The sequence below is a fragment of the Taurulus bubalis genome (assembly GCF_910589615.1).
Source record: "Taurulus bubalis genome assembly, chromosome: 3".
Taxonomy (NCBI): domain Eukaryota; kingdom Metazoa; phylum Chordata; class Actinopteri; order Perciformes; family Cottidae; genus Taurulus; species Taurulus bubalis.
Window position 1 is genome coordinate 23833053 of NC_136591.1, and position 13063 is coordinate 23846115.

At 43.1% G+C, this 13063-nt stretch overlaps 1 protein-coding gene across 1 annotated transcript in view; it reads left to right on the top strand.

The window, feature by feature from the left end:
* Positions 1-13063, top strand: part of nbas (NBAS subunit of NRZ tethering complex) — a gene marked incomplete at its 5' end in the record, with an annotated part of 141167 nt that overhangs the window by 30896 nt on the left and 97208 nt on the right. The window contains 6 exons of the mRNA XM_079214701.1: positions 307-443; positions 3489-3575; positions 4721-4874; positions 8616-8801; positions 11569-11742; positions 12200-12333. Of these exons, the coding sequence (XP_079070827.1) occupies positions 307-443; positions 3489-3575; positions 4721-4874; positions 8616-8801; positions 11569-11742; positions 12200-12333 (872 nt within the window). The remainder of the gene's footprint in view (positions 1-306; positions 444-3488; positions 3576-4720; positions 4875-8615; positions 8802-11568; positions 11743-12199; positions 12334-13063) is intronic.

Below are 13063 nucleotides of genomic sequence, written 5' to 3' on the forward strand. Positions count from 1 at the left end.
GCAATAGATGTCATGCGGCCAGAATGAATAACGTAACGGAGTTACAGCACATTCAATGAATACGAATGAATGAATATATACTTTATTAATCCCCAAGAAATGACAGAAATTATTCATATAATAAGTAGTAGGCATGGTCCATGATCCAGATAGCCACGATCCATTAAGCAGAAGGAGTTAGAGAGGAGGGGCATCAGCAGGGCCATGGCAGCTGGCAGGCCTGGTTCCAGGCCGGTTCCATCAGCAGGGCCATGGTTTCCATAGACTATGTTTCAGTTAATGGATCATGCATTGGTTTGCCTACAGGAGAGTAACGTGCAGGCGCTGGACATCCTGTTCACGTACCACGGAGCCGAGCTCCTCCAGCATCGGCTTGCTATCCTTCACAACTTCCCAGAGACCACCTCTCCTCACGAGTACACCATCCTGCTGCCTGAAGCCTGGTGAGACGCACACAAATGCACGCACGCCATCAAGGTGTACATTAGTTCAAATGCTAAAAAAACACCTGGACGAATAGATTGAAGAGTGAATTGGTCCCTGCTGCTGTTGGTCTGTTGAATAACATGATTTAATTTGTGTGAATGGTTCGTGTGATGATTGCGTTTCTGCTGGCTCTGCGACAAATTGCCCCTTTGGGAATGATACAGATTACCTTGCCTTAAAAACAAGAAGTCATACATTTCGTCCAGTTGCTCAAAGCCAATGTTGCCTTCCTGTCTTTCTCTCAGAGAGGGGGCAATTTCAGTGAGACTTTCCAATTCAATTCAAACCTGTGGGAGTAAAGAAGATGACGAGATGTAATTGAAATGGCACCCTGTGTGTTTTTACGGACAAGAGGGTGAGGATTTATGTTTGAAAACATGAGCTATTTAATTCTTGTCTATTCCGATATGCTAATATTGTAATTTACACTAACAAAAACAATCCATTCAGAGGTTTTATGAAAATACTTTTTTGGGGATATTAATTAATGCCTAGATGTAGTTTAAAAATACCTTTTTTAAGTAGTATATAAACATTATTTAGAAATTAGCCCAACTGAAAAACTCATTTTTTTACTTTAGTCTATTTCCTAATTCCCCGCTTTTTATTTATTTACAACAATTCACTTAGCAAACAAGCCGCCGTGTAAAAACACATGCATCACCTCAGGGACACGCGCCTGCTGATGTCTGAAATCAACATTCACACCTTTCTGCAGTACGTAAGAGGCACATCTCACCACATATCAAATTAAGATCACCTAAATGTGGAATTGCACCTCAGTCGGAGTGTGCACTAGGAGGTCTTTCTCTCTCCGTCTTTGTTCTCACCGTCACACAGCAGGAATCTTTCGTCAGTTACACGAGTGTACACACATAGCTTAAGGGCTGAGTTGCAAACACAGCAATGACATGAAAGGAGAGAGACACTTCCAAATGTACATGAATAGAACTATTTATACTTTAAAATGATGCACAAACTTGTGGCAGTGGGTGAATTTGTCCGCCTGCACTTTGGTTTTGTTCATTTTTCCGGTTTTTGCTTTGGGATTAGAGGAGAGGATATGTGAGATGGAGATGATGGAGGAGCGCTTCATTCTTCACCTCCTTTATGGTTCACTAACAGAGGTGACAGACTGGGTTTACTGATGAGTGCAGCCAGCCATCCATTTTTGCCTTTTTGTTGTTATTTCCATTTTATTCCTCTCCTTTTTCCCCTTCCACCATTTTTTGACAGTCCCTATATTATCTGTGCCAGTATTTAAGTTATTCATACACCACATATACATTTGTATACAGAAACACATGAATACAAGGCCAAAGTCCCCTGGAGCTAAAAAAACAAAAACAAAACAACATATAAATGTATTGAAACACACACACACACCACCATCGCGCGCTTTCATTAGCCATGTCTGAGTTTGTATGGAGGTCAGGTGGCTGTGGCTCTGAAGTGAGCATCCATCATGGCTCTGCCGCTGTGGGGCAGTTTCCTATTTTCCCCAGCCTGTGAGCACCAAGCGCTCCTCCCAACAGCGCGTCGCTCCTCCACTGCAGCAGACGGACGCCATCTGTTTGGAGCTCACTCGCTATATACTAAAGTCGTGCTTCACTGAATGGGGAAATATATTCTCCTGTATTATTGATCAGGTCCGCAAGGCGGGACGGGACGTGCGTAGAAGATTGCAGTATAGTAATATTTAGTTGAAAACTTTGCCTCAAGCTTGAAGGGGTTGGTCCGATGGAAATGAAGATAAACTGAAGCATCGGCTCCAAGTTTGCTTTGCATCTCCATTTTCCCATTTCCCGCCCCGCCTCCGTGCCTCTCTCAGGCTGACATGAAGTAGATCAGGGGAGCGAGCGCGGAATAATTCATTCCCCTCATCGATATCCGAGCTCTCACACCAATATTTACTCTCCACCCTCTAACCTGGCTGTCTTTAATGAGGAAAGGACCAGGGAGTTGGAGAACGACAACGGGGGGCAGGAGGGTTTAGAGTTAGAGAGGAAGAACCAAGACTTCTCGATCTCTGTCAACTGTGCTTTAAAACCCCAAACTGAATGGATGAACTTGTGCTTGAAATGTTGGTAAAAATCATCCCACTTTAGTGCATTGACATAAATCACTCCCGTCACTCAGACTCATTTTATGTATTTCTTCGTGTTTGGATAGAATTTATGGTCGCGTTCAAAAACTGCAGCGGCGCTCGGTGCCCTCGGCCTTTTAACTTGCACCAAAGCGATAGATGATTTGTGGCTCGCACTATCTGCTGGAGTTTTACAGCCACGCTACATATTTTTCTGTCGACGGAAAAATAGATAACAAGAAGAAATGCATTAATCCGAGAATAAGATATGAAAGATCTTCCTTCCACCCCCGTTGTCCCAGTGTGACTGCATGCGTCCGTGTGTCTGTCTCCGAGTCTTGTCAGCGCTGACACGCGAGGTTACAGAGTCATTCTTCACTTTGGTTCCTCTTCTTGTGTGTTCCCTATTTATCTTCCTCAGACCTGTCATACTCAAGGAGCCCAGGAAGTGAAGTAAAGCTCAGTTCCAACATGGCGTTTAGAAAACACAAGTCCTGGCTATTTACAACCCATGCACGACTCAGACTCTTTCCCAAAGTTCTCTGAATTGTTTATTGCTGTGCTTTTGTTTTAGTTATTTTCTCACCGGTTCTTTTCTTATTATACTCGGCCGTTTCCATTTCCCATAAGTTGCTACCTGTCACCACAGTTTTCCTGTAATTTATAACCATGTTTAGTTTGAGACAGTAAATGTCTTTGCTGATTTACCAGGTGCCCATTATAGGTGTATTTTTGTTTTTTTTGACTCCTGGCTAGTCATTGGTCTTTGTTCTGATATTTGTTTCCCTAAAACCAACCCTAATTCTTCTGATTTAGATTCTCTCTAATCCTCCTCTCTTCTCCTATATCTTGCGCTGCCTTTTCATCTATATCTCTTTTTGACTTGTTTGTGTCTGCTTTCTTCTTTTCCCCTCAGCCTGGATGACGGAGGGGAGTTGGTGTTGATTCCATGGGACGAGCAGAGACACCGAGAGATGGACTGGTGCGAGGCAGAGGAGTGCAGGTAAACGGGAAACATCCCTTTTGACCGACCCCCCCAACATTTTCGCATCGTCCACTCTGCGCTCTCATAAACCGGTGCTCAGTATCAACTGATACGGTTGTGAAATCTCTCCACAATAACAAAGCTCTCGGCGCATAGAATTGTTAAAATTCATGTTCCATACAGGCCAGACGCTCGTGTTGGCATCATCATGTGAAACAAAACATGACATCCTATTATCTAAATGTGAAACAGAACCATAACAAACTATTACCAAATCTTGTTGCTCTGCCAATTTACGCCATTTGCTTGCTGCATTTGGGAGGCCAGCTTCATTTACAATTTCATTTAGCGAGCTCTTTTTCTTTTTATTGCTCTTTTGTGTCGACTCATAATATCTGTTGGCTATTGTGGTGTGCTTGGCCCGGGATTGCAGGGTGAAAGTTTGATACTGTGATTGTGTGATGCCAGCAACGTTCAAGACTGTATTTACAACCGTATTTACGACACCCACCCTTTTTTTTGCTGTATTATATCCTTGCTATTTTTCTGTCTTCTGGTCATCTTTTTTTCTCTTCTCCCTTCACACTGTAATGCTGTATCCTCCCACTGAAAGGATAAGGGTTGAGATTATTTTTAAATTATTCTCTAAATTCCCATGAGAAGACCAAAATCCTCGATGTGTTCCTCTGCCTCTCAATGCTCTCTGCTTTGCTTATCCTGTTGGCGCTCCACCTTTCTTTTTTCTTTAATAACGGATTATCAGGATGTTACGTTCATTCCTAAAATGCAAATGTGTTTACAGCAGCGGGATAGTAATTGTGGGATCAACTCAAAATACAGTACAGTGCTCATGCTAATGAAAAAGCATGATGTCGGCTAGGGCAGCAGTTTGGCTCATTGATGTGTTATTCATTGATTTTTTTTTTTTTTCCTCAAACAAAGCTCTACGGCACAGAGTGTTTAGCATTATCCGACTGTGGCTACATAGACAATATCCTTTGTTGGTTTTGCACTTTTAATAGATTTAGTGGAAATTATGAGGAAAATATAGAATAAAATATAGATTTTCCCTTATCTTTTTCCTTTTCCATCGTTGCCTACTGTCTCTGCTTTCCTAAAATTCCCTTTCATCTAATTCCACTCTTGCTCCATGTCTTCCTCAGAGCAATGCTGGACCAGAACTTGTTTGATGACGACAATTTCCTGTACGAGAGCGCTCCAGAGTGGCTGAGGTTCCGCACAGCCACGCCGTCCATCGAGCTACTGACCGACTGGTACCAAAGCAGAGCGAAGGACATCGACTCCGGCTCCAGACAGGTACCAGCACTCAGTGTTACACCAGGTTCCCAGTCATGGCTAAAAAAAACAAAAACAAACAAGCAGAGACTGTATTTCTCCAGATTCAAAGCATCCGACTGCTGATTGCCACAAAGGTGCTCTACTCAAGGAGGTTCTTGGCATGTGACACATTTTCACACCCTGCTCAGGTTCCTTTTTAGGTTCCCTCATCTTGATTTGAACTGCAGCATCAAGGAATTAATAGACATCTGAAACTTGTAAATATTTGCTGTTGCACGTAGCTCTCTTACATGATTGGGGCAGAAATATGTGACAGGCTCGGATTCAGGCTGCAGAAGAGATGTTACCAACTCCCATCAGTCAAGGTCACTTTGATCCTATCTGTGACGGTCGTTATCATATTTGCCATATGGACTTCTAATGAAGAGTTTCCGAAGCTTCTGTCATCTGCGTTCTGTTGCTGCAACTGAAAAATAGGACTCGATCGGACTTGTTTAGTGGAGTAATGGGATGTAACTGCTGGAGCTGCCCACTCTCTCCACCCACACCATCCACATGGCAGCTCTGTCCCCTCTCTAGCTCCTTCACGGTGATGGATCAAGGTTGTCACAGCGCTCTCTTTGTTTTTGTGAAAGGACTAACTGGGGTGCAGTCATATCTTTCCCCCTCATTTCTCCATTTCATCCTTTTCACTGGGTGTAAGGAGGGCGGAGGAGAAGGGAATTTGGGAGTCCATTGCTCATTTTTTGAAGACAACAGGGGACTCGTGCCTTTCATCATCCACTCATAGAGAAAGAAAGAGAGACTGATTGGGTCTTGATTTACCTCTCAGAATCACACCAGCTCTCTTTCATTTCCTCGCTTGTTCCTTTTAAATTTGACCTCATCTCCTTTTTCTCTCTCACACATTACTCCAGGAGCCTCTTGGGAACGTCCCAAACTCTCGCGCCTCTTGCTTCACACTCGCATAGATGCAACAGAGGGAGGCATCGGAACTGCTCCGCTGCCATTTGCTGAGTGTTTTTCACCCCTCCTTCCTGCCCTCTTTACTTTTTCATCTTATCCCATCCCTCATCTGGCCGTGTTTATGCTTGGAAGAGCGTTTTAATGGAGGAAAATGGGGTTTGATTTAAAAGGAACACCATCAGAGGAAGCTGGAGTGTTTTGAACCAGCGACAGAACGCCAGGAAGCGAGGCGTTGAATGGGAAGATTGACAAGAAGAGGGGGAGGGGGAGAGGAAGAGAAGAAGGGGGGGAGGGAGAGAGAGGGAGGGAGAGAGAGAGAGGTTTGAAAAAACAGAGAATTGAGGCACTGAAAGAAAGAAAGAAAAAAGGAGGATAAATGTTGGGTAATGCGTCATCCCGTGTTATGTTGTGTGTTGAGTGTATTACAAACACAAAAATAGGGGAGGACAGGACGGAGAGGTAAAAGTGGAAAGCAATCTTATGGAAAGAGCTGTCTGTGGGAACGAAAATGACCTGTTAAAAGGGTCTGAAAGGGTATAAATAAAGGATATTAAAGACAAGTGTTGTTTGAAACACTGTTGGTAACAAAATGACACAAAATGACATGGTGGAGCTGTGGAAAGCAGACGGAGAGAGAAGACGGGCACACAGAGAAGGCAAAGGGCCAGACTTGGAGTTCAAATGGAGGCCAGGCGTGGGGACTGTTACAAGGGTCTTGCGAGAGGAGGAGAAAAGAAAAAAAACTGAGCCGCGGAGAAAATTATGTTTGAAAGAAAGGGCCGATGTTAGGACAGGTGGGAGAGACAAAGAAGCCAAAATTGAGTTGGGAAAATTAAACCGAAGGGTCGGTGAAATCTTCCAGTATGGGGAGAGTGAGATGGTACAGAGAAAGTGAGACAGAGGACACAAGTTGAGAATGATGAGGGGTGGGCCTGGAGAGGAGGGTGTAATTAAAAAGTGTGATATTTTAACATCTGAATTGTCTATGGTTAGCCTGGGATTATCTCTCTGGAGAGCAGAGAAAGAGGAGGAGGGAGGGGTGGAGGGAACAGGGAGGATCTTTACTCACAGTTAGATCAATAGACTTCTCTCTCTTGTTGTATCTAATTGCTCAGGCTCTGACTCAAGGTGATTTGGGTTGTCTCTCCCTCTCCTTCCCTGCGCGTGTATGCCTTTTTACAAATGAAGGCGCGCAATTATTTATTCTGCAAGAAATGTGTTGAGATCAGCTGAAGATGACGAGGCTGCAGACCCCACGCGTGTGCGTGCATGTATGCGTATGCATGTGCTGGTGCACAAGGAAGATGCCGCACCAACCGCTGTGCTAAAGGGCTTTCCTTCTCTAAAAGGTGGAGAGAAAGCAATCATCACTACAGGGCCCGGCGGCATCTGCAATCGATTGGCTCGCATCCACAGGTGGCTGAGCATCGATTGGCTGGCCAGCGTATAGGTGGTCGCATATCGACTGGTTGCTCTTCTGGATGGAATTTTATCGACCAGAGTAGCAGGAAGCCCAAATCTTCCCCGTTTTATTGTCCAAAGACTAATGATTGGATATTAGCAATGACTGAATGGTATTATTTAGTTTCGGATTAGTTGGGATGTTGTTGTTTTTGTTCACGTCCCAGTTCAGTGACCTCAGCAACAGTTTTTCAATGACATGGCAACTTGCCCTAAACAGTATGAACGACTGAAGATAGCCTTTCAGGGCAAGTTGACCAAATGTTACATTCAACAAACAACTAAGTGACCACCAGAGTGAAGGGCGGCACACTGCAGGATCAGTAAGAAGTATTTGACTGAAGACAGACCTTGTACATTTATTCAATGGTTGCTCCCCTATTGACTTTTAAAGTAAATTAAACAATAAAGACACAACTTCATATTGACTTGTTGTGGAGCTGGAGATAGTCAGGCGGTCGGTCCACCGCTTTGGTCCAGACTGAAAAAGGTCAACAAATATTGGATGAATTGCTAAAAAGTTTTTCACAGACATTCATGGGCCCCAGAGGGTGAAACCTACTGACTTTGGTGATCTGACCTAAAAGGTCTAGTGTGTAGGATTTGGCAGCATCCAATAGTGAGGTTGCTGATTGCAACCAAATTATTACCAAGTTGCCAATATATTGCCCTAAATGCTACACACTGTACCTTCTTAAAGTTGACCTTTTCTTTTTTTTGAGAAATGTCTTTTCTAAATTTGAGACAGATTCCCATGTGCACAGAGGATGAATTACTTTGATGATGCCCGGACCTTTAATCCACCAGCAAGTAAACATTTTCACATATCAAGTGCAATATCTCTACATTTGTACGATGGATTGGCAATACATTCTGGTCCAGACATTAATTCTCCTCAGCATGTCTCGGCAACTGTATTTACATGCATTTTGTTGAGTACATTCATGGTCTTTGTGAACTTTTATGACTTTTCAACTAGTTCCACAATCAAGTCACAATTTCAATTTATCCAATGAATTGCTTTATCTCTCTAATATTGAGTTTACTGAACCACAGGCATCGCTGTAGGCTCTTAGTCTTGCTAGTCACATAAAACCCCTCAGCTTAACACACACTCTAAGGAGTAAGTATGTGATAGCATGGTGTTATCTCTTAATAGAAAACAATAATAATTAACAAGATTAAGCCACCTTATAAGAAAAAAGGAATTGTGCTAATGATGTAGATTCTGCACACTAACTGTTCAGACAGAGCTTTTTTATCCGAGTTGCTTTTTGCTTTGCTTTTTCTCCTCCTCCTCCACCCTTATTGGCATTTATTTGTCTCAATCAGGTGGACTGCGCCCTGTCGCTGGTGCGTCTGGCGAAGGAGCGGGAGATCCCGGGGCTCGAGCTCTTGTGCAATGACTTGGTCACCATGGAAACACTCGTGTATGAGACATCATGTGAATTGAGTCTGACACTTAAAGATTTGCAGCAGCTAAGAGACATCGACAAGCTCCACCTGCTCATGAAAAATGTAAGTGGCCTATTTTACATTTCAAATGTTCTCTACACCATGAAAACAGGACGGCCATGCAGGTGTGTCATTGCCATTATTACAGCCTTTTGCGTCTTCACATTTATTTTAAATTATTTTTCAGAAGTATTTTCACAGTTTTGACCAAACCCCTTATTGAGATTAAAACTTTTTTTTTCAACGCAGTCTCTGCTGACACATATATTTCCTTAAGTTATGTGTGCATTTCCAAACATGCCGCTTTGTCTCGCTCACAGTGTATGGAGGTTGTCAGAAATAAGAATAAAACAAGAGTAATCCATTTCCTTGCAATTACATTTCATTTTAACGTCCCATAATGAAGTAGCTGTAATCCTTTACTGTTGCTTAAAAGAATATGATGTATGCTCATTGAACCTTGAGTAGGCAACAAATTGAATAGAAAACGTACATCATTTGAAAATATATTTAAGAACCATCTCACTGTAAATCAGTTATTTTAACTTCCGAATTCCCTGACTTTGGACAATACAAACTTTGCCTCTAACAGCAACGAGAGAGCTATGAAAACTATTGTGGAGTAGGTACTACAGTTACAAGTCCCCTTGGAGTACATAATATGAGCTGTCCTCTAAATTGTAGCTAATAACTGCCAGCCAGCTTTAGCCTGTGAGGACCACTGCCAGCAGGATCTTCCATACAGGCAGGCAGCCAGCAAATGTTGTTGACTGCACTAACACATGCTGTTTGACTGGTACTCTGCGCTTGTGTGTGTGTGTGTGTGTGTGTGTGTGTGTGTGTGTGTGTGTGAGTGTTTACCAAATCTGCCTAGATTAAATGTCCCTCGTTGCCTGCGTCTGATGTCTTTCTTTGCCAGAGACACGGTACGGCGAAGTAAAAATGTTTGCGTGTGGGTGTGCGCGTTAGCATTTACCATCTCAATGATTTTCCTGTGGATTCCCTCTCATCCGTGCAAGTCAGAGCTGTCACAGGGTGGGGGCGGGTCCTGCCCAGATCTTGACATGCATCTGCACAACCCACGCGCTGGAGTGGTTGTAGTTAGGCTAGCCTAGCAGCATCGAGGGTATTTACAACCCATGATGCAACACTTTTAAATGAAAATACAATATTTCACTCAGTGGTACCATGGTGTTTTATTGGATGTGTAGAATCACAAATCATAATTTTATTTAACTTAAATCCACAGATCATTTTAATTCAATTAGTTGATTTAAAAACACACAAGACCTGAGGGTCTCATTTATTTGAAAAAAAGTGCATAGAGTACACCTGCCAGTGAGTAATTTCCTTTTATTAAATCCCAAATCAACCTGTAAATGTGCGCAGCTGGTTCAGCCTCACATCTCGCCCTCTACATGCCCACATTCAACCGTAAATTGTCAAAGTACCCTTTGAATGTTGATGAATAGAAATGAGCTGCTGATCAATGGTTCTTTACGGTGAATCACTGCAACTACCGCGAGGAAAACAACTTGTTTCCTCCTAATTATTCCATTTACGCAGCCCGAACAGGGCCAGTGCGTCTATCGTGCCGCATTAGACATTATTACACAAGTGTCACTGCAATATTTATATGTTTACAGCAATCAGACTGATTGCTTCCAAAATAGTCACGGCAATCCGTGGAAACACCACCCTGGATATCATTTAAAAAAAGGAAGTTTGATAGGTGTACAGTATTTGTTTATTCCGTTTTTTTATAGCATTATAATTAGAACTGATAAGGAGAATATGTAGTGATTGTATGGGAGCTGTCATGAGCTTTATTTCCAGACTCTACTAATTTACACAATCAGCAGGGGGTGAAAGTTCGCTGCATCTGTCCCATTTGTGCCTATGGAATAAACCATAATTGAATAAAGTTGTGTTCACTGCAGCGATTTTACTCACAAAAACTATAGGCAAACTAAGATCGTACATTGTACAGTATTATAAGATTATTGAAAACTATTGGCGCTCTATTCTGCAATTTTTTAACACTAGTTGACGTTATTTTACGGATGATGATAATTTGATTTGAGGTTTGAGTTGGTTTATATCTATTACAATTGAAAGGTGCTGATGGAATAGTTATAACTCACTAGTACAAGCGCAACTAACCCTGCTGGTTTGAATGTTTATGATAAAGAGCATCTATTAGTGCAAAGTAGCATTTGATGTGCAGTGAAATTAAATCTGAGAGGTGTCATTAGACGTCCATTGAAACATCACATTTACATTTTTACCGTCTGGCTTCAATTTACCACCTCACCATCTGCGTCGACAATTTCGCGTCTCCATAATGTTCGTACGCATGGGTCAGAGCTTCTGTAAAATGCACTCATTCTCACGTCAAGTTTCTTTTCATAGATTACATGCGTGGGAATGAGTTATGAATGAGACCCCCGATGCTGACTTTGTTGCCTTCTGTAAAACCTCTACAGTACTTTTCCAAAGTAAATCACAGCAAAAGTTTGTCTTCTGTTTCAGCCAACGCGCTGTTTTATGTGCAAGATATATCACTGGACAATTTCCTAAATTAATGTTGCACAACGATGATGAAAAAGTACAGTAATAAAGCAGTGGCCAAGTTAGCCCTGACCCTGGATCAGAAAAGTTTGACTTTCATATTTTTTCCAAACTAATATTTGCTGAGTTTTGGCTCTGAGGTGATCAGTATTTGTCAGTATTTAGTTTGGAACATGGGACAGCAGATCAAAGGCTGTAAGTGTTTAAGGCACCCGTTCATATTCATTTTAATATAAAGTAAATGTCTTTTTTTCAACAGTCCAGCACCGAGCGCTACGTGAAAGACGCCTTCCAGTGGATGGTGCCGTTCCTGCACCGATGTGAGGGGCAGGAAGAGGGCGCCGCTAAGTCTCTGCTCAGAGAGTACCTGGTCAGCCTGGCACAGCGAGACCTCACCATGCCTCTCATCATCTTTCAGCACTCCAAACCGGACGTAAGTATTCAAACGCACACACAAACACAAGTGTCAGGGGGGGTGGGCGTTACACTCGGGTAACCATGACACCCACACACACAAACACACAAACACACAAACACACACACACACACACACACACACACACACACACACACACACACACACACACAAACAACACACATACACACACACACACAGAGCGTCTCTGGCTGTTTGTGCCATGTCAGGGCCAGTGTCGTATCCCTACACTGTAAATGTGATATTTATGACCCCTTAAGGCCACAGCCAAGGACATGTCGCCTGGCTATTACACGCACGCACGCACGCGCACGCACGCGCGCACACACACACACACACACGGAAGAAAATACTCAAATTGATACAGTGCCCCAGTGTGTATGTTCAGAAAGACTTCAGGGTCAGTCATGCCTCGATACACACATACTGACCTCTCTTTTCCTCTCTCTTCCAGTGCCAGCAAAAGATCATCGGGGACCCAGACCAGCTGATGGCGGTCGCCCTGGAGTGCATCTACAGCTGTGAGAGAGATGAGCAGCTCAGCCTCTGTTACGACATCCTGGAGTGTCTGCCGCAGAGAGGCTACGGGTATGACACACCAACGCACACACGTACATGGAGTCATGCATGTTTACACATATGCACACACACACTCAATCAGATTTATGTATTGTAAACCATGATATAAAGATGGTGAAGCAGTCCCCAATTGCCTCATACACAACAATACATCGGTTCAACCCCTCCCACCTTTTTCCCTTCGTTCCACCTTCCCGCCACCTCCTAGGACCCATCAATTAACCTAACTACCACCTCTGTTCCTGCCTCGCTCACTTTGCACCTTTTCTTTTCTACCTCCTTCTCTCTCTCTCTTTCATGCTTAACACTGACTCCAAAGAGCGATGAGTTAGCCTGGCCACAGTATTTTCTACCTCCTACTATTGCTGTCGAAGGAGTGCTACGTTTTTTCTCGACGGCAATAAAGCAACCATACTTTTCAACAATGGCATCTTTTGCCCTTTTCAACGGGCTCACATAGCTCAATTTGGCTGTGCTGCTGGTCTATGCTGTGATGTTATGCTTTACCACTGCATACTCGCAGCGGGGGATAACTGCAATGTAACAAGATATTATGGTTTGGCTGGGGAGCGGGGCCACTCGCAACCACGTTATATTGTTGCACTAAACAAGTCTGAGACTAAAGCTGCCTCGGTGTCTTGGTACGAATGTTAATGCAGACATTATTTAAACACCAAACGTACTTTCCTGGGCCAGTTTATATATAGCTTAGAGAGAGAGAGATTTATTTGTAATATAT